Raw genomic sequence first — 21,584 nt, forward strand, 5'->3', positions numbered from 1 at the left:
AATAGAGGATGGAGAGTTGAGGTAGCGCCAATAAAGTCATTCATAAGATGCCTCAGATTCAATCCTTTTGAGGAGCAATAGGATAATTTAAGCGACAACCAGATAGCCTGGCAATATTCTCAAAAATGAAGAATACGTAAAACATAAAACATTAATAAATGAGGTGAAAAATTTAACTTTGCAGATTTAAACTCAACATCGTGTAGATGTTTCAGAAATTAGAACTATGTGATCTCTTCAAAACAAGCTTGAGAAAACTTAAGTTCCAGAGTTGGAAATTAAGGGAAGCAGGAATCATCGCCCCACTCATCGGTAGAGACATTAAATGTCAGGATGCCAGAAAACCCCAAATCAGTCAATCAATCAATCAATCATCGGCGGGAGCTATATTGGTCATCAACACACAATAACTGGCATCGCTACATCGACTGAACTATCCTGTTCATGGAAAGGAAAATGTTTGCTCGTATATAATGAAAACGAAGAAAAATAAAATTATGTTAAGGATGAACCCGTAAGTTCGCTCACATACGCAACGTATGTTCAACTATAAATTTGGTGAACAAAAATAATAGGAACCTGACATCTGAATGAACCAATACAGTACGTAAACGGTCGTTAGTTCGATGAAGCTCTATCTCATGAACAAGCAGAATTGGACAAAATTATTTACAGAATGTGGTGGCCGATGTGGGAACGTCCCTGACTGGTGAACGCCAGATTGGGGTTCGAGTCCCGCTCAAACTTGTTAGTTCCTTTGGTCGCTGCAACCTCAGCATCCTTGTGAGCTAAGGATGGGGGGTTTGGGGGAGCTTATAGGTCTATCTGCTGAGTCATCAGCAGTCATTGCCTGGCCCTCCTTGGACCTAGCTTGGATGGAAAGGAGGCTTGGGCGCTAATCATATGCATATGTGGTCAGTCTCTATGGCATGGTCCTGCTCGATAGAAAAATGTCACTGTCCTTTGCCTTTGCCATTTATGAGTAGCCTTTAAACCAAAATGTCTTTTTTCGAGTAGAATGAATGAAACCATACCTACGGATGTAGTAAGAGTTTGAAGGAGGTTCCACTTGCCAATCCTGATCTTCGAAAGCAAAACGTCCACTTGGTTAGCATCCATTTCCCAACCTCTCAGAAACCCAAAAGAACGAAGTGGTCTTTCTAAATAGGAAGAACAGTCAGTGTGATGGACAAAAAGCACAGCACCATCAAACTCCCATCACAGACGATTATCAAGCGATTAAAGCGTACTGGAGACTATTTGAGAACTACGAGGCTGTGTGGGAGAATATACCTTATATAACAAGGAGACGAAGCTGATCCATCAGATAATGAACAGAAATAATTCAAGAGGTATATCCCGTCGACGCGAGTTACTATAAGAGATTTAAGCATATATACTGCGGCCCCATTTGTGAGATATATTTTATCATATGATATGGGGGAAGCGCAGAGAACGTGCTAATTAAGGGTGTATAGTGGTGTATTTAAGGGGTTCGGTCCCCTGTTGGTGTGTAGGTGTTTGAAGCGACTAATGTTGAGGAAGTGTTGTTGCAAAAGGGGTTAATCATAATTCAGCAATTCAAGGGTGAATGTGACAGTAAAATGTATTGCATTTTTGGGCTACTCTGATGATGATTATTATTATTATTATTATTATTATTATTATTATTATTATTATTATTATTAAGCTGCAACCCTAGTTGGAAAAAAGGATGGCATAAGCTTAAGGGCTCCAACGGGGAAATTAGCCCGGTAAGGAAAGGAAATAATGAAAAACTATAAGAGAAGTTGACAGAACAATAACCACATTAAAATAAATATTTCATATATAAATTATAAGGAAAGTTTAATTATCATTAATATATATATATATATATATATATATATATATATATATATATATATATATATATATATATATATATATATATGTGTGTGTGTGTGTGAGTGTGAGTGTGTGTGTGATTATGTAATGCATAACTTACAATGAAAATACGATGTCACTCAATGGTCAAAATTCTGTTACTAAGAGTCTCAATTATATGACTAGGAGGTATTCTTGCTTCGGCACACGATGAGGGTGACATTACTCTGTGACCAGTAATTTTATGCGTCCTCTGGTCTTGGACAGTGCATTAGCCTCTGTACCATGACCTTCCACTATCTTGGATTAGAGTTCTCTTGCTTAGTGGTACACTCGAGTACGCTGTTCTATGTTATTAAGCTTTTTTTATGTGAAGGGTCTAATTCAGTGTTGCTATTGATCTCGAAACCTTTTATTTGATTGTATATTCTTCTCTTGTAGTTTATTCATTTCCTCACTGGGCTATTTTTCCCTGCAGGAGTCCTTGGACTTATGGCATCCTGCTTTTCCAGCTGGGGTTGTAGCTTAGTTAATAATAATAATAATAATAATAATAATAATAATAATAATAATAATGCTGAGTACATTTCTAAAACCAGTTCATAATTGTTGGCACAACTCCTTACCTTTGAGATACTTCTACAATAACTATAAAAACATGCAAAGGCAATCGGAAGTACTCTAGTTTAAAGATTATTTCAGATAAATAGATATAAGAATATTAGCGTATTTGAAAAATAATAATAAAATGCTACCAAAGTAATTACAAAACGCTTTTCTTGAACGTTTCGTACGAGTAGGCCTATTGAAATTATTGAAATGTGTAGCCTACTTGTAGCATATTCCATACATTTTAAAGAAAAATGTACCAGATAAAAGAGTAGATCTTGCTCCGTGATTCACTTCAGTTGTGCCTTGTTTTTATTTTCCATCCTTTCCATTCACCTATGCAATTAGTGTTATCCTGCTGTTCACAAAAGAATGTTGAGAATATTCAAAATTCGATCATCTTTTGTTCTAGGTAAGAAGCAGAAACTTTTTTAATAATTTAATTGAAGGTGAAATTTTGCTATAACTTTGAAGTATAGCCTACGTGTTCTTTAGTATCAATAAAATGGCTTGCAATGGACAAATCTATAAAAAAAAATTAGGATTTGCCGATTTGCATAAGCAATAATGGTCATGAAGACCAAATACAGATGGAGCCACCTGTCTCCCAAGGACGACAGAACAATGATTTTTGCTTCCTTGGTTTTAAAAGTTCTACATTCTGAACTTTCAGACTATTCGGAGCCATTTATTTCATGAGGCTGAGGTTGAAAACAACAATCATGGTTGTTATATGTAAGTATTGTTTTTAAATATTTATTAACTTTACATATGTGATGTTTCGTTCTCATATTCTAAGTGTTACACTCCGTGAAATTTAACTACTGGTGTTGGGAATTTATTCTGTATGCTGACAGCACCGCGTCAAACTATCCGAAATTCCATATTTTCCACACGGTTCCTCATTTATACTTGTGAATCCTCCATACTTGAAAAACGGGTTTCATGTACTTTTATATTGTACCACTACATTTTTTAAAGTATTCCTTGATTAATGGGCTTTGCCTTGAGATTTTCGGTTAAGAGTACTTGTACGAGAAAAGCAATTATACTTGGTATTTTTTGTGTTTAAGATTTTCGTTATCTATTGTGAAGCGTATAATATATCCCTTAAACCTGCATTCGGTAACATTCGTTGTAGTACAAAACTGGGAAAAAACCCTTTCATGTAACTCATCTAATTATTCGCTGTCATAGAGGATTTTTTAAAGTAAAATTTAGATATCTTTCAATACCTATCTCTGCTCTTTTGCAGTAATTTAGTCACGAAATCTTTGCGTAAACTTTTTCGATGTTTCGGTTATTTTGGGCTATTGTGTATTTATAGCATTTTTTTATTGGGTGAATTAATTAAATTTAAAGATTACCGTTGGTTTTCTTATACAACTGTCTTTCCGGTGATTTTTTTCTTAATTTTAGCTGGTTTTCTATAGCATCTGTGTTGTCTTATTTTGGTTACAAGTGTGTAGATTTTGGTTGCAAAAGTGACAGTTGAATGCCAGGTTACACTAGTTCTGAGCTTTGCTTCTCTGTAGGGATAAGAATCAAACTTTTACCTATTTTATGCTTAATTAATCTAACTTAAAATGTGCTTTCACTTTTGTACACTTATTAATTAAATTGTTACATTGACTTCGGTACTAATTTCGTACAACTGCTCCTGCTACACATTTTAGTGTTGACAATTACGAGAAAAAAAATAGCTTCTGAAATCTACGAAGTCGATTAAGTTCTCAGTCTCGACTAACCTGTACTAAATTAAAACTCCATATTTTAGACCTAATTCAAGCAATGCACACACTTCTTAAATTAATACACTTTGCCTTCAAACTTGCTTACTTTAGTTACAATCGGTCCTCACACAGGAAAATAACTATTTAAATGCATGACAATCGGGTAATCAACTAAACTCGTTCACTAGTGAAGTTTGACTTTGATTACACACTTGTGAAGATTTGGTGACTTTGGTTAAACACTTGTGAAGGTTTAGTGATTTTATTACACTTGTGAAGGTTTGGTAAATCTGGTTACACACTTGAAGGTTTAGCGACATTGTTTACAATTGTGAAGGTTCAGTGACACTTGTGAAGGTATAGTGACACTTTACTCTTGTGAAGGTATAGTGACACTTTACTCTTGTGAAGGTATAGTGACACTTTACTCTTGTGAAGGTATAGTGACACTGTTTACACTTGTGAAGGTTTAGTGACACTGTTTACACTTGTGAAGGTTTAGTGACACTGTTTACACTTGTGAAGGTTTAGTGACACTGTTTACACTTGTGAAGGTTTAGTGACACTGTTTACACTTGTGAAGGTTTAGTGAGACTGTTTACACTTGTGAAGGTTTGGTGACACTTTCACAATTGTGAAGGTTTGGTGACACTTTCACAATTGTGAAGGTTTGGTGACACTTTCACAATTGTGAAGGTTTAGTGACACTTTCACAATTATGAAGGTTTAGTGACACTGTCACAATTATGAAGGTTTAGTGACACTGTCACACTTGTGAAGGTTTAGTGACACTGTCACACTTGTGAAGGTTTAGTGACACTGTCACACTTGTGAAGGTTTAGTGACACTGTCACACTTGTGAAGGTTTAGTGACACTTGTGAAGGTTTAGTGACACTTGTGAAGGTTTAGTGACACTTGTGAAGGTTTAGTGACACTTGTGAAGGTTTAGTGACACTGTCACACTTGTGAAGGTTTAGTGACACTGTCACACTTGTGAAGGTTTAGTGACACTGTCACACTTGTGAAGGTTTAGTGACACTCACACTTGTGAAGGTTTAGTGACACTGTCACACTTGTGAAGGTTTAGTGACACTGTCACACTTGTGAAGGTTTAGTGACACTGTCACACTTGTAAAGATTGGCACTTGTGAAGGTTGACACTTTCACACTAGTGAAGGTTTCGTGACAATTGCACACTAGTGAAGGTTTCGGGACACTTGCACACTTGGGAAGGTTTAGTGACACTTGCACACTTGGGAAGGTTTGGTGACACTTGCACACTTGGGAAGGTTTAGTGACACTTTCACACTTGGGAAGGTTTAGTGACACTTTCACACTTAACTCTTGTGAAGGTTTAGTGACACTTTCACACTTGTGAAGGTTTGGTGACACTTTCACACTTGTGAAGGTTTGGTGACACTTTCACACTTGTGAAGGTTTGGTGACACTTTCACACTTGTGAAGGTTTGGTGACACTTTCACACTTGTGAAGGTTTGGTGACACTGCACACTTGTGAAGATTTGGGGACACTTGCACACTTGTGAAGATTTGGGGACACTTTCACACTTGTGAAGGTTTAGTGACACTAGTTACACACTAGTGGAGGCTTAGTGATTTTTTTTACACTTGTGAATGTTTAGTGAATTTGGTTACACCTGTGAAGGTTTATTTTTTTTTACACTTGTGAAGGTTTATTGGATCTGGTTACACTTGTGAAGGTTTATCGAATCAGGTTGCACACTTGTGAAGGTTTATTGACTCTGGTTGCACACTTGTGAAGGTTTATTGAATCTTGTTACACACTTGTGAAGGTTTAGTGAATCTTTTTACACTTATGAACGTTTAGTGAATTTGGTTACTCACTGTGGAGGTTTAGTAAATTTGGTTATCCACTTGTGAAGGTTTAGTGAATTTGGTTACACACTTGTGAAGGTTTTGTGAATTAGGTTACACATTGAGGAAGATTTGGTGAATTTGTTGACACTTGTGAAGGATTTTTGTGAACGATTAGTGAATTTGGTAACATTTGTGAAGGGTTAAGTGAATTTGGTAACACTTGTGAAGGTTTAGTGAATTTGATAACACACTTGTGAAGGTTTAGTGAAGTTTGTAACACACTTGTGAAGGTTTAGTGAAGTTTGTAACACACTTGTGAAGGTTTAGTGAAGTTTCTTACACACTTGTGAAGATTTAGTGAACTTGGTTACTCGTGAAGATTTAGTGAATTTGGTGACACTTGTGAAGGTTGTTTATTGAATTTGGATACGTAGTAGTAAAGGTTTAGTGAATTTGGTAACATTAGTGAAGGTTTAATGATATTGGTTACACACTTCTGAAGGTTTAGCGACTTTGGTTACACACTTGTGAAGGTTTGGTGACACTGGTAATACACTTATGAAGATTTAGTGACTTTGATAGCACATTTGTTCAGGTTTAGTGACTTTGGTAACACTTGTAAAGGTTTAGTAACTGGTTACACAATTGTGAAGGTTTAGAGAATTTGGTTACACACTAGTGAAGGTTTAGAGAATTTGGTTACACACTCGTGAAGGTTTCGAACATTTGGGTACACACTTGTGAAGGTTTAGTGAATTTGGTTACACACTAGTTAGGGTTTAGTGATTAGTGATTGTTTGCACTTGTGAAGGTTTAATGAATTTGGTTACACTTGAAGATTTGGTGAATTTTGTTACACTTGTGAAGGTTTTAATTTGGTTACACACTTGTGACGGTTAAGTGACTTTGGTTACGCACTAGTGAGGGTTAAGTGGCTTTACTTTCACACTTTTGAGGGCTAAGTGACTTAGGTTACACTTGTGCAAGTTTAGTGATTTTGGTCACCCTTATGAAAGTTTTCTTTTGTTACACACGTGTGAAGGTTTGACTTTGGGTACACACTTGTTTAGATTTAAAGATTTTGGTTATACACTTGTGACGGTTTAATGACAATGGTTACACACTTGTGGACGTTTAGTGACTAATTGCACTCTTGTTTAGGTAAAGTGACTTGGTTACACACTCGTGAATGCTCTGATATTGGTTACACTTGTGAGGGTTTAGTGATCTGGTTACAAATTGGTTAAGGTTTAGTGAATTTGGTCACACATACTGTAGGTGAAGGTTTAATGAATTTGATGACACTTGTGAAGGTTTGGTGAATTGGGTGACAAAATTGTGAAGGTTTGGTGAATTTGGTGACATGATTTTATATGTTTGGTGAAGTTGGTGACAAAATTTTGTAGGTTTGGTGAATTTGGTAACACTTGTGAAGGTTTAGTGAATTTGGTAACACTTGTGAAGGTTTAGTGAATTTGGTAACACTTGTGAAGGTTTAGTGAATTTGGTAACACTTGTGAAGGTTTAGTGAATTTGGTTACACACTTCGGAAGGTTTAGCGACTTTGGTTACACACTTGTGAAGGTTTGGTGACACTGGTAATACACTTAATGAAGATTTAGTGACTTTGATAGCACATTTGTTCAGGTTTAGTGACTTTGGTAGCACTTGTTAAGGTTTAGTAACTGGTTACACACTTGTGAAGGTTTAGGGAATTTGGTTACACTTGTGAAGGTTTAATGAATTTGGTTACACACTAGTTAGGGTTTAGTGATTTTGTTTACAATTGTGAAGGTTTAATGAATTTGGTTACACACCTGAAGATTTGGTGAATTTGGTTACACTTGTGAAGGTTTAGTGACTCTGGTTACACACTGGTGAGGGTTAAGTGGCTTTAGTTTCATGCCTACGAGGGCTAGGTGACTTTGGTTACACACTGGTGAGGGTTAAGTGGCTTTAGTTTCATGCCTACGAGGGCTAGGTGACTTTGGTTACACACTGGTGAGGGTTAAGTGGCTTTAGTTTCATGCCTACGAGGGCTAGGTGACTTTGGTTACACACTGGTGAGGGTTAAGAGGCTTTAGTTTCATGCCTACGAGGGCTAGGTGACTTTGGTTACACACTGGTGAGGGTTAAGTGGCTTTAGTTTCATGCCTACGAGGGCTAGGTGACTTTGGTTACACACTGGGGAGGGTTAAGTGGCTTTAGTTTCATGCCTACGAGGGCTAGGTGACTTTGGTCACACACTGGTGAGGGTTAAGTGGCTTTAGTTTCATGCCTACGAGGGCTAAGTGACTTTGGTTACACTTGTGCAAGTTTAGTGATTTTGGTCACCCTTATGAAAGTTTTGTCTTGTTACACACGTGTGAAGGTTTGACTTTGGGTACACTTGTTTAGATTTAAAGATTTTGGTTATACACTTGTGACGGTTTAGCGACTCTGGTTACACACTTGTGGAGGTTTAGTGACTGGGTACACACTTGTGGACTTTTAGTGACTAATTGCACACTTGTTTAGGTAAAGTGACTTGGTTACACACTTTTGAGGGTTTAGCGAATTTGGTGACTTGTGAAGGTTTAGTGACTTTGGTTACACACTTGTGACGGTTTAGTAACTTATGTTATACTAGTGAGGGTCAAGTGACTTTGGTTACACACTAGTGAAGGTCAAGTGACTTTGGTTACACACTAGTGAAGGTCAAGTGACTTTGGTTACACACTAGTGAAGGTCAAGTGACTTTGGTTACACACTAGTGAAGGTCAAGTGACTTTGGTTACACACTAGTGAAGGTCAAGTGACTTTGGTTACACACTAGTGAAGGTCAAGTGACTTTGGTTACACACTAGTGAAGGTCAAGTGACTTTGGTTACACGCTAGTGCAAGTTTAGTAATTTTGGTCACCCTTATGAAAGTTTTGTCTTTAGGGTTAATGTCTAGGAGAGGGCCGCATGAAGATATCACTGATATTCAATTTATTTTTACTAGAATATGTAGGAATGTATGTATATAATGGTATACCAGTGAGATAATTTAGTGAAAATCAATAATAGTCGAAATATCGACGATCAAACTCACGCTACTCTTGTCTTCCTCCCAGATTTTTCTAAGTCTGTTGTTATTGTTGACTGTGTCTTATTTTTGCTCAAATGAGCCCTGTAACCACTATAATCCGCAGACAAACTAGTCCACTATGATGTCTTCACGTTTGGCCAATCACAGTGCGACAATACATTTTCTTTACCAATGACGTCTTCACGTTTGGCCAATCACAGTGCGACAATACATTTTCTTTCCCAATGACGTCTTCACGTTTGGCCAATCACAGTGCGACAATACATTTTCTTTACCAATGACGTCTTCACGTTTGGCCAATCACAGTGCGACAATACATTTTCTTTACCAATGACGTCTTCACGTTTGGCCAATCACAGTGCGACAATACATTTTCTTTCCCAATGACGTCTTCACGTTTGGCCAATCACAGTGCGACAATACATTTTCTTACCCATCACAGTGCGACAATACATTTTCTTACCCAGCCATTTTATTTCGTTCCTAGACATCGAGGCCGTAGCAAGCACGTCCTCTGATATTGCACAAGAAGTTGAAATTCCATCTTCTTGTCCTGACTGTTTCCTAAGTTACAATGAAATTGTTCTTACTTATTCGGGGTTATATTGAAAAACTAGTGGATTTGTGCCAGACACAATTTAATTTTACAAAATAAAAATTGTCCTGCATGTCAGGGAACCTTCGCAATGGCTTCACGTTTTCCTCAAAGCAGCAGCACATCTTTATCAACCAACATGTTAAGGTAAGCTTCATTAATGTATGGAGTATATTATAATGGTGATAGTATAACGATGTATACAGTAGTACCATCACTTTGGATTTGGTTTGATGGATGTGTTAGGTAGTGTCCTTAAGGGGGGGTCGGAGGGGGGGGGGCGCCCGCCCCCCCGGTAGGGGTACAGGGCTATTAGGCTAGGTTAGGTGGGTGTATTAGGTTCGGTGGTGCCCTGAAAATCACTGTGGCCTTAAGGGGGGGTCGCAGGGGGGGGCGAAGCCCCCCCCCCGGTAGGCCTAGGTAGGGGTACAGGCCCCCCGGTAGGCCTAGGTAGGGGTACAGGCCCCCCCCCCGGTAGGCCTAGGTAGGGGTACAGGCCCCCCAGGGTAGGTTAGTTGGTTGTATTAGGTTCGGTAGTGCCCCGAAAAATCACTTTTCTCATCCTCCCCCCACCCAAAAAACCCGCTTCCCACTGGGGTCCCCCATAATTGTAGTAGTAGGTTTATGCTTACAATTTGTGTGTAAGAGTTAAGTCTTAGTTTCTTTTTTATTCATTTCCTCATGTTTCTATGCACTGTGCAACAATAATCTGGTTGGTTTTTGCCGTTTTTCGTCGTTAATACTTGAAAAACGGGTGCGGCCTTCTAGACATTTACCGTCTTTAGTTACACACGTGTGAAGGTTTGACTTTGGATACACTTGTTTAGGTTTAAAGATTGTTTATACACTTGTGACGGGTTAGTGACTCTGGTTACACAATTGTGGAGGTTTAGTGACTAATTGCACACTTGTTTAGGTAAAGTGACTTGGTTTACACACTCGTGAATGCTCTGATATTGGTTACACACTTGAGGGTTTAGTGTTCTGGTTACAAATTGGTTAAGGTTTAGTGAATTTGGTCACATACTGCTGGTTACAAATTGGTTAAGGTTTAGTGAATTTGGTCTCACATACTGTAGGTGAAGATTTAATGAATTTGATGACACTTGTGAAGGTTTGGTGAATTTGGTGACAAAATTGTGAAGGTTTGGTGAATTTGGTGACAAAATTGTGAAGGTTTGGTGAATTTGGTGACAAAATTGTGAAGGTTTGGTGAATTTGGTGACAAAATTGTGAAGGTTTGGTGAATTTGGTGACAAAATTGTGAAGGTTTGGTGAATTTGGTGACAAAATTGTGAAGGTTTGGTGAATTTGGTGACAAAATTGTGAAGGTTTGGTGAATTTGGTGACAAAATTGTGAAGGTTTGGTGAATTTGGTGACAAAATTGTGAAGGTTTGGTGAATTTGGTGACAAAATTGTGAAGGTTTGGTGAATTTGGTGACAAAATTGTGAAGGTTTGGTGAATTTGGTGACAAAATTGTGAAGGTTTGGTGAATTTGGTGACAAAATTGTGAAGGTTTGGTGAATTTGGTGACAAAATTTTGTAGGTTTGGTGAATTTGGTGACAAAATTTTGTAGGTTTGGTGAATTTGGTGATAAAATTGTGTACGTTTAGTGAATTTGGTAACACTTGTGAAGGTTTAGTGAATTTGGTAACACTTGTGAAGGTTTCGTGGTTTGGTTACAAATTGATCAGGTTTTAGTGAATTTGGTTACACATTTGTGAAGGTTTAGTGAATTTGGTGACTTGTGAAGGTTTAGTGAATTTGGTGACTTGTGAAGGTTTAGTGAATTTGATGACTTGTGAAGGTTTAGTGAATTTGGTGACGCTTGTAAAGGTTGTGAATTTTGTGACAATCGTGTAGGTTTAGTGAATTTGGTGACAATTGTGTAGGTTTAGTGAATTTGGTGACAATTGTGTAGGTTTAGTGAATTTGGTGACAATTACAATTGTGTACTTTTAGTGAATCTGGTTATACACTTGTGAAAGTTTTTGTGATCAGTCTTAGTTTTGCTTGTTTTTATGGTTAACATATTTTAATTACTAGTGTGACTAGAATTCGTAATAAGAAATGAGAGCCGTCTTAGTTTTGGATTTTCTCAGCATGATTAATGGACCTTGGCCTAATAACTTACTTATCAGTGGATAAAAATTTGTCTTATTTCTCGCCAATTTCATAGTTTACTTTTGAGTGTGATTAAAGAGTTACTGTGCATTCATTTGTATTAGCTTTTTCAAGGTCTGTTTTTCCACGACTTTATTATTACCCGGTTTATTTAACCTATTACAAGCTTCGTTCACAAGTTCCCGGATATTGTTCTACCAACAGCCATTTTTTCCCATCCTTCAGCGCCAGCATGACTACAATCACATGAAGACGATTCCAAGTGCAATCTATTTCGAAATAGTTATTTCGTCTATTTCGGTAATGTTGAAAATGCTTTCCGTTCAGCGTGTAGCTATTGTTACTGCAGCGCAGCATATATCGCTACCCAGAACAGGGGAGCAGTGATGTAATGTTGAATTTTGCTTGTGTACAGAGCCACGCCCGAGCAAAAACCATGATAGCGGGTGAAGTGAATCATAATTACTTAAATTTCCAGTCACTCACATAAACTATATTTTTCCAACTGGTTATCTTGTTTAGTTTGCATTTCTGGCCATTACCATTGTTTCAGATCACTCATTTTTTATAGTTCCCTATCCAAAAAAAAATAATTATTAAATTTAGGAGACCCCCATGATTGTCTTTATGTAAGAGTCTCAAAACTCGCTAACGAATGGGTTAACCCAATAATGGTCAAGATACATAACACAAGATAGCGAGTAGGAAAAATGTATTGTTTTGAAATATTTCATTACGAAACGAACTTTGCGTTTCTAGTTTTTACATTTTAGCACTTCCTTAAAAGGTTATTTTTGATAACCCACATTTCTTCGATATTTGGGTAATATTTAATCAAGAATATTGTTTGCGTCAGTAAGTGTATTAGGTACGTATTAAATTTACTTTTCAAATGTTTTAATTTTTTACAAAATATATGTTCAGCATTTAGGGTCGATTTTGGTCTTAATAAGTTAAGTTTACTTGAATTTCCCAGGAAATCCTGCCGAATTTTAATTGCATTTGACTTTGATTGCTTTACATGACATCTTGTTAGATGCAAATACTAGTTATTGGAATTAGTAAACTTTTAGTACAGTTTTTTATACTGATGAAGATGTATAGAAGTTTTCACATAGAATTAGTGAGGATGTTACTGTAGTGAGCATGGAGACCTTAACTTATTAAAAGAACTCCTTGGTAGAGTATGAACTTTTCAATTTGATCCAAGAAGTTTTAACTCAAGAAAGCAATTGATATGAAGTCAATGAAGTGTCATTGTTTTTGTATTAAGTTTAATATAACCTTTACACATTTAAATGCTTCAATTTTATCTGTGAAAATTATTTCGCCAGCTTCATACAATTGTAGTTAGGTGTTCTTACCAGGTTTTTTAGTCATGCAGTTTGAGTAAGCAAATTAACTCTTTAAAAACATTTATTTGGATATATTCGGCACAAGTTGTAATAGAAATCTTGTATTTTAATGTTATTACTTAAAAGAAACATCTTGGTAAACGTGAAAATCATTTTTATCGATGTTAATATCTTCAAATTTAGTCTTGAAGTCTTAAGATGTCTGAAATGCTTTGCCGAAATATTTGCACACGCTAATTAATTTTCTTTTCCAGATTTTTAGTGACTGAAGTGCTGCGACCTGAAAGATGGAACTTGATGTATACGAACCAGAGAAATTTTTAAGATTTCATTGGCTGTAGTGGATTAGATTAAAAGAATATTAATTGGAAATTTACCCGTGAATTCAAACCAATCATTACTGGTAAGTGGATAAAACTTCATTTGACCTTTTGTTTAGCTTCTTGGCTATTATGCAAATAAAAATTTTGTTAGTTCAAATTAAGTTTTTAAATGAAAATTGGTTACCGTTTAAATGTATTTTTCAAGTTATATAATTCTTAAATTACTTGGCCAATATCAGAGGTACAGTAATATGGAAATCTTATATATTAAACGGAAGTGTAATCAATGAATATTAATTATACAATAGGTACCTGGCTTAAGAAAGGGAAATTTTTTACTTGAAAAGAAAGGTTTATATTTGAACATAAGTTTTTAGCGTTATTTATACTAGTGCGTAGTTCTCGAAATAGTTAGTTTTTGATGGGCAAATATGTTGGTGATAAATGTAAATGCATTTGAAATTTATAATTAAAATGTCTACAGTAGAAAAGCTTAAGGTATTCAAATGAAAAGTAGCACGAAAAATTACTTTTTGAAACCTTTACTATCGGAAGTTTTGTCTTGTTAGATTTCAGCACAATTTTATTTTTTTATAATTTAATCAATCTATTGGCTTTGGGGATTAATGGTGACAGGGTTTGTGTATCCCCATGATCAGCAAAGTTGTACTGGTCAGGGCCACCCATATGATGTTGGTTAGCTGTGAACGATCAGACTCCGTCCCCATCATCACCAGTTCGCACTGACCGGAGTGGTGATGAAAACTGGCCAAATCCCAGATATGAATAAGGAAATGTCTAGGGCCTTTGTATTACAGTGGGCTAGAAACTGCTGCATTTGTTGTTGTTGTATATTAGATTTAATAATTTAAGTTGCTTTAGTGTTTTAAATTTTCAATTGTCTTTAAAGATATTTGCATGTCATGCAAGGAAATATTCATATAACGAATGCCTTTCCCGCAAAAGATAAAATTTGTGAAAGTACTTGCATGTGCGTAATATTGTGAATATGTAACTTGTAAGATTGTGAATATATATTCTATAAAGTTTTGAATATATAAAAAAAAATCAGGTTCAGGTGTTTGGCTTCATGGAAAATAAATTGTTGAAACTGCTGTTTTTCAATTATTAGGACAATTAGAATATACGCGTATGTCTTGAAAGGTACGATAGAGGAATTAGTCACACTCTTCGTAAAAATTCATATTGATTTCACGTACTCTTAAATTGATCGAGTGAAATCTGAAATATTTTTATTCAATATAGTTTAACAAATATTGCTTGATACATCCAAGGTAAAGAGTAGGCCTACTTCTGGCTAAAATAGGACTAGTCAAGAGATCTAATATGTACACTAAATGCTTTGTTTTCTTCCGGGTGTATTTGAAACTCTTGTTTGAAGCTAAAGAAGAAAGGAATTACAGACAGGCTGAACGTTAAAACTCAGACAGTGAAACAGCAGATTTAGAGAGAAATCAAGAACGAAATGACAAGCAAAAATTATAGAAAATACTACAAAATAACCTGTAAATCTTGTTAATAAAAAAAGTATTATAGCAAAAAATACTTTTAGTTCACATTACAAGTTACTGTAGGGCTTTAATATTAGAATATATTGAATAAATCTTTTCCTATTACTGCTATTTGATTTTTTCAATTTCCCCACGAAGTTGGGAGGTAGTTAGGTTTTTGCCCCCGTTTGTTAGTTTGTGTGAACAAGTTCCTTGCCACATTTTTACTCATAGTTGTGGAACTTAATTATTATGTAGAGAGTGGAATATTCAATTTTGAAAGTCTTAGGTCAAAGTCGAGAAATAAGTTGTCATGGCGGAGGTCTGCACTCTACTGAGGGCGTCTTAAATTCATACTAAATTCTGTCCTAATCTAGTCTTTTTAGCATTCTTGGTTGTCTAATTTGTTTTATCTACAGTGTTAAGGTAATGTTTTATTATCACTAATGTTGTACATTATAATTTTTTATGCCAATTGCGTTGTTTTCTAGTCTTTTATCTTTTTCGCACTGCATTTTCCAGTGGAGTTTTCTTTTGTGTTTTCAGTTATCCTTTTTTTCTGGTCTTTTTCTTCGCATACTCTTGGTTTCTTGAGGCTGTGGTTACGCACGCTATTGTGAATATTTTGGTTGGTTTCTTTCAGCTGCGGTAGGTTCACAGATGTTGGTTAACGTTCCCACACAACTGTGCCCATTTTTAATTCTGTTAAGTGTTATGTTCCAAAAGTTAGTGGCCTTTCACCAAAGTATTTTTAATGACACTAATTAAGAATAGTTTTCCTTCTTACGCTTACTTTCATGGGATTCGTGTGGAATTTTCCTTTATACATTTCTTGTGGCAGGTTTCATCTTAATGTACTATTCAGTTTTTTCCACAAGCCTATTTTTTTTTGTATTCCCAGTATTATTAATGAAAGTATTTTTAGAATTTCTTTATTTGGTAGGCTTGGTTATCAAATTTTTTCATGCAAAATTTAAACATTTGGTTATAATGAAATATATCTTAGATTGGTATAAATCATCATAGTAATTTCGAATGTTAAATTTGTAAGTATTTGACTTTTAATGTTTTTCAGCAATTTGACGTACCAATAAGGAAAAAACCTCTTAAATTTTTCTCATTAGTTCTAAACAATGACATTATTTTTTTTTTCTTTTTTTTTTTTGTAGTTCTTAGAATTAGTTTTTTGTATTCTTAAACTTTTTTGTTCTAAATAGGTTATCTCCACGAATCGGTTTGAATTTCCAACGATTTGGTAAGATAATTTTTACGCTTTAAACTTTGTATTAGTGTCTCTCTAGTTTTAAAGTATTAGTTTTCTATTTCTAAGTGTTCTTGACAAAATATCTTATTCCGTCGGGTCTAATTTTTGAGTTATTTACTTTTTCAAGACCGTTTTTATATAGTTTTTTTTTTTAAATATTTTTATTCCTGGTGACTTTGTTCTGACATAGGTTGCTTCATGGGAAATTTAGATACAACTAATACGTAATAAAATCAGTTCATTCTAGTTAATGACTTGTACAAGTTTCTCAATTTGGTGAGGATGATGTTGATGGAAATTTAAATTATGATTTTCGAGGGTTTAACTCATTGGAAAAAATCCATTGGGGAGCTTCATGTATAAGAAATAAATAACATTCTTTTAAGAACTATTGAAAATACTCGTCAATTGGCCACATTGTCGTCTATGGAAGTGAAAATTAAAACTTCATATTATATCAAGTAGTTTATGTTTATTAGGTAATTCATCAATAGTTTAGGTGTGAAAGGAAGTCTAATAGAAAAATACTTGGTTAAGATATATTTAGACGGCTTATAAGGGCAACTTGATATTCTATTGGTTAGCTACTGCACTCTTAAGTGTTCAGTGCCTACTTTCCTCTTGATAAAGATAGACACAATAGCAATGTTAAGAAGCTCTTCTAGGAGGAGGAGGATAAAATTAAACCATTGTTCTTGTCTAAGGTGGTGCCATAGCCTTAGTACCATGGTCTTGAACTGTCTTTGGTTAGTTCTATTGCTTGTGGGTACATTCGAGAGCACTTAATTTTTCTCCAGTTCAAGTTTTTATAGCTTGTATGAAATCCAATTTAAGCTTGTTGTTATTAAAATGTAACGAGGACTACTTAATTTTCATATATACCATATTTATTATTACAAGCTTATCTATAACCCTAATTGAAAAATCATATGTTATAAACCCAAGAGCTCCAACTGGGAAAAATCGCACAGTGAGCAAAGGAAACTAGGCAATAAATTACAAGAGAAGTAATGAACACTCAAAATAAAATACTTTAATCTTTTCAAATGAAAGTAGTAATTAGGGGTTACAGGAGATATTGCTCAATTTTCACAAATTAATGCTCAACTTCTTTGGCAGGTTATAAGGCAACTCTAATGACAGTGGAGCTTATACGGAAAGAAGCTCGGTATTTTGTACTAGAGAAACATTTAAAGATATTTCATCAATAAAAGAAGGCTATTACTCAGGTGATGAGGAATAGTAAATTAATTTGCTGCCATTTCATCTGTGCAATTGAAAAACATTGGTAAGTGAAGAGCCTTTCATAACTTTGTATTCGTTAGCTATAAAAGCAATTTGCAAGGAAGAATTTTTAAAATTACTTTTTTGTTCTTTATTACAAATTTGAATTCTAAAGGTAGCTAATGCATAATTGAGTAGCCAATTATATTAATCAAGGTTTTAAGGTGTGGGGGGGAGTCATGTGTAAATTAATTTTGCAAGTTTCACTCCCATGACTTTAATGTTTAATTATTAAAGACTTTGTACGTTTGCAATAGGAAATGTTGTAGAAACTCACGTCTGTGTGAATGGGTTGTTTAACCGAAATATTAAAAGCATAATTATATCAAATTTCTTGAAATAAATTTACTTTAATAGTAAAACTAGAATTGATATAGTAAATTGCAGTTTCAGGGTAAGGGGAACAAGAGTGGGAAGTTGGTGAAATATTTATTATAAGAATAGGTAGGTACCCCTGCACTTTTTGTTATTAGTAGTATTAGTATACATGCTATAACCCTAGTTGGAAAAGCAGGATGTTATAAGCTCAAAGGCCTCAACAATGAAAATCGGTGAGGAAAGAAAATAAGGAAAATAGAATATTTTAAGTTGACATAAATTTATTATATAAACTAAAAACTTCAACAAGAGAAATCGAATAGCAATTGCCAGTGTACTCTCAAGCAAGAGAAATAACTCGACAGTGCAAGATACAGAGGCTTATTTTGGAGATTCATTTAACATATGATCAAAGAACCTTGAAGCTTAAATTTTAGCAGTTAAAAGCTAATCGAGAAAGGGAACGAGATTACTGGAAATCACATTTTAAACATACTAAATTTTTAAATTTCATTGTATAAGATGAATTTGGCTCAGACCGGATAATACTTCAAAAAGTTATCTTACTTAAATAAAGTAATTTTTTTACGAACTGTAAATTGCGTATTTTATGTAATTATCCTAATCCAGAATATTATTTAACCTAGTAAAAATTTTCACGCAGCCAAAGTAATTGTTTTAGAATTGTTTTGTACTACAATTTTCAAAAGTTTCTCAAACTAGGGGGTCAATACCAATTCTCAAACTAGGGGGTCAATACCAATTCTCAAACTAGGGGGTCAATACCAATACCAATTCTCAAACTAGGGGGTCAATACCAATACCAATTCTCAAACTAGGGGGTCAATACCAATACCAATTCTCAAACTAGGGGGTCAATACCAATACCAATTCTCAAACTAGGGGGTCAATACCAATACCAATTCTCAAACTAGGGGGTCAATACCAATTCTCAAACTAGGGGGTCAATACCAATTCTCAAACTAGGGGGTCAATACCAATTCTCAAACTAGGGGGTCAATACCAATTCTCAAACTAGGGGGTCAATACCAATTCTCAAACTAGGGGGTCAATACCAATACCAATTCTCAAACTAGGGGGTCAATACCAATACCAATTCTCAAACTAGGGGGTCAATACCAATACCAATTCTCAAACTAGGGGGTCAATACCAATTCTCAAACTAGGGGGTCAATACCAATTCTCAAACTAGGGGGTCAATACCAATACCAATTCTCAAACTAGGGGGTCAATACCAATACCAATTCTCAAACTAGGGGGTCAATACCAATACCAATTCTCAAACTAGGGGGTCAATACCAATACCAATTCTCAAACTAGGGGGTCAATACCAATTCTCAAACTAGGGGGTCAATACCAATTCTCAAACTAGGGGGTCAATACCAATTCTCAAACTAGGGGGTCAATACCAATACCAATTCTCAAACTAGGGGGTCAATACCAATACCAATTCTCAAACTAGGGGGTTAATACCAATTCTCAAACTAGGGGGTCAATACCAATTCTCAAACTAGGGGGTCAATACCAATTCTCAAACTAGGGGGTCAATACCAATTCTCAAACTAAGGGGTCAATACCAATACCAATTCTCAAACTAGGGGGTCAATACCAATTCTCAAACTAGGGGGTCAATACCAATACCAATTCTCAAACTAGGGGGTCAATACCAATTCTCAAACTAGGGGGTCAATACCAATACCAATTCTCAAACTAGGGGGTCAATACCAATACCAATTCTCAAACTAGGGGGTCAATACCAATACCAATTCTCAAACTAGGGGGTCAATACCAATTCTCAAACTAGGGGGTCAATACCAATTCTCAAACTAGGGGGTCAATACCAATTCTCAAACTAGGGGGTCAATACCAATTCTCAAACTAGGGGGTCAATACCAATACCAATTCTCAAACTAGGGGGTCAATACCAATACCAATTCTCAAACTAGGGGGTCAATACCAATACCAATTCTCAAACTAGGGGGTCAATACCAATACCAATTCTCAAACTAGGGGGTCAATACCAATACCAATTCTCAAACTAGGGGGTCAATACCAATTCTCAAACTAGGGGGTCAATACCAATACCAATTCTCAAACTAGGGGGTCAATACCAATTCTCAAACTAGGGGGTCAATACCAATTCTCAAACTAGGGGGTCAATACCAATACTCAAACTAGGGGGTCAATACCAATTCTCAAACTAGGGGGTCAATACCAATACCAATTCTCAAACTAGGGGGTCAATACCAATTTTGTAATATTTGAAAATTAATTTTTCAATATCAAGAATCAAATATTAAATCTATTTCCCGATGCTTGTTGATAAAGATTCATATGATATTAAAACTTCAGGGTTTCAACTTTTAAGCGTAAAACTGTCTTTCCAATACTTTTTATAAATGGAAATTAAATGTAGGTTTATTTTGATTTACCAATTTAAAAAATTATGTAATTTAATCTTTTCTAACTTATTTTATCCAATCTAAAACTTTAGATTTGTGTAGGCTATAGCCAGCAGTTATTTTGGCAATAAATTGAATAATCTCTTTTTTCTTTCAGATGAAACTAAGTTCCAAGAAACTTCAGAAGATAGTAGAGACAAATGACAGAAGCTGGAGCAGTTAAAATTAAAAGATGTACTCTCAGAAAGAAAGAGAATGACTACATGCTGAAGTAGATGTTCGAACTACAGCGGATGGTCGAGAAAAACACACATTACTGGATCAGTTAGTGAACAGTACATTATGATGTAAAAATAAATACTAATAAAAATTAAGGACCAAATTCTTGTTTTTAAATTTACCATGGTAAGAAGATAACCTGACTTAAGGTGTCTATAATTATATTTTGTACGTAACATCATGAATTCGAGTAAATTTGTCTTCTTCCTTATTGCCGTTATTTTGTCTACTCTCTCTCTATTGTTGCATTTTCCTTATCCTCCTGTGGCTTTCGTTTCTCTCTTCTTCTGAATTCAGTGATTGAGTAGAAATCTCCAGAATTTACTGGTGGAGTGTGGAAAATTTTATCTAAGGTAGTTTTCCTATCTTTCTTACGAAGCACAAAGAACTTTATAGAGTATCTTAAGTCGAGAACTTGTTGGAGCTATAGAGTATCTTAAGTCGAGAACTTGTTGGAGCTCTATGTCACGACGAGTTAATATCGACACTCTTAAGCAAAACTGCGTTTCACAACCTGAAACAAAGAATACGAGTTAGATTACTATACCATTTCATATCGGCGAGTTAAATCACATTACAGAAACCAGAACATAGCTAAACACTGAGCTATTTATGATTCATGATTCAAAAATTTCAGAGGCTTTAGTTTACAGGTTTGAAAGTACAAAATTAACAGTACCTAATTATTGTACCTAATTATTGTATCTAATTCAGTGATAGCAAGCTAATTTCACCATTTAGAAATTTACTTTGTACGATTACAGGATAAAAAAAAATTGAAAATTCAAGAGTTAAAGAATACTGGCAAAAAGGTTAAAAGCTTCGACAAGTTAGCACTCTTAAATCAAATCACAATTATAAACTTGACGCCAAATTGTATACCCAATCACTTGTACTAAGAAAATTAACAGAAAATTAACTCAGGACAATGCTATTTCACATAATCTCAAATTAAGTTCCAACAATCTTCACCAACTTCCTTAACAT

At 35.3% G+C, this 21,584-nt stretch overlaps 1 protein-coding gene and 1 long non-coding RNA gene across 3 annotated transcripts in view; one reads left to right on the forward strand and one right to left on the reverse strand.

The window, feature by feature from the left end:
- Positions 1–1,270, reverse strand: part of LOC137622042 (organic cation transporter protein-like) — a 22,568-nt gene extending 21,298 nt beyond the window's left edge. The window contains exon 1 of the mRNA XM_068352522.1: positions 1,035–1,270. Within this exon, the coding sequence (XP_068208623.1) occupies positions 1,035–1,119 (85 nt within the window). The 5' untranslated portion in view covers positions 1,120–1,270. The remainder of the gene's footprint in view (positions 1–1,034) is intronic.
- A 1,875-nt stretch (positions 1,271–3,145) lies between these two features.
- LOC137622044 (uncharacterized) lies at positions 3,146–20,518 on the forward strand. 2 transcript variants are annotated; one of them, XR_011040337.1, is made up of 5 exons: positions 3,146–3,210; positions 13,450–13,598; positions 17,413–17,581; positions 17,965–18,021; positions 20,476–20,518. It is a non-coding gene; the product is annotated as an uncharacterized lncRNA (long non-coding RNA). The 2 variants fall into 2 exon arrangements; XR_011040336.1 differs by lacking the exon at positions 17,965–18,021.
- The last annotated feature ends 1,066 nt before the right edge of the window (positions 20,519–21,584 follow it).

This window comes from Palaemon carinicauda, chromosome 28 (genome assembly GCF_036898095.1).
Source record: "Palaemon carinicauda isolate YSFRI2023 chromosome 28, ASM3689809v2, whole genome shotgun sequence".
NCBI lineage: Eukaryota > Metazoa > Arthropoda > Malacostraca > Decapoda > Palaemonidae > Palaemon > Palaemon carinicauda.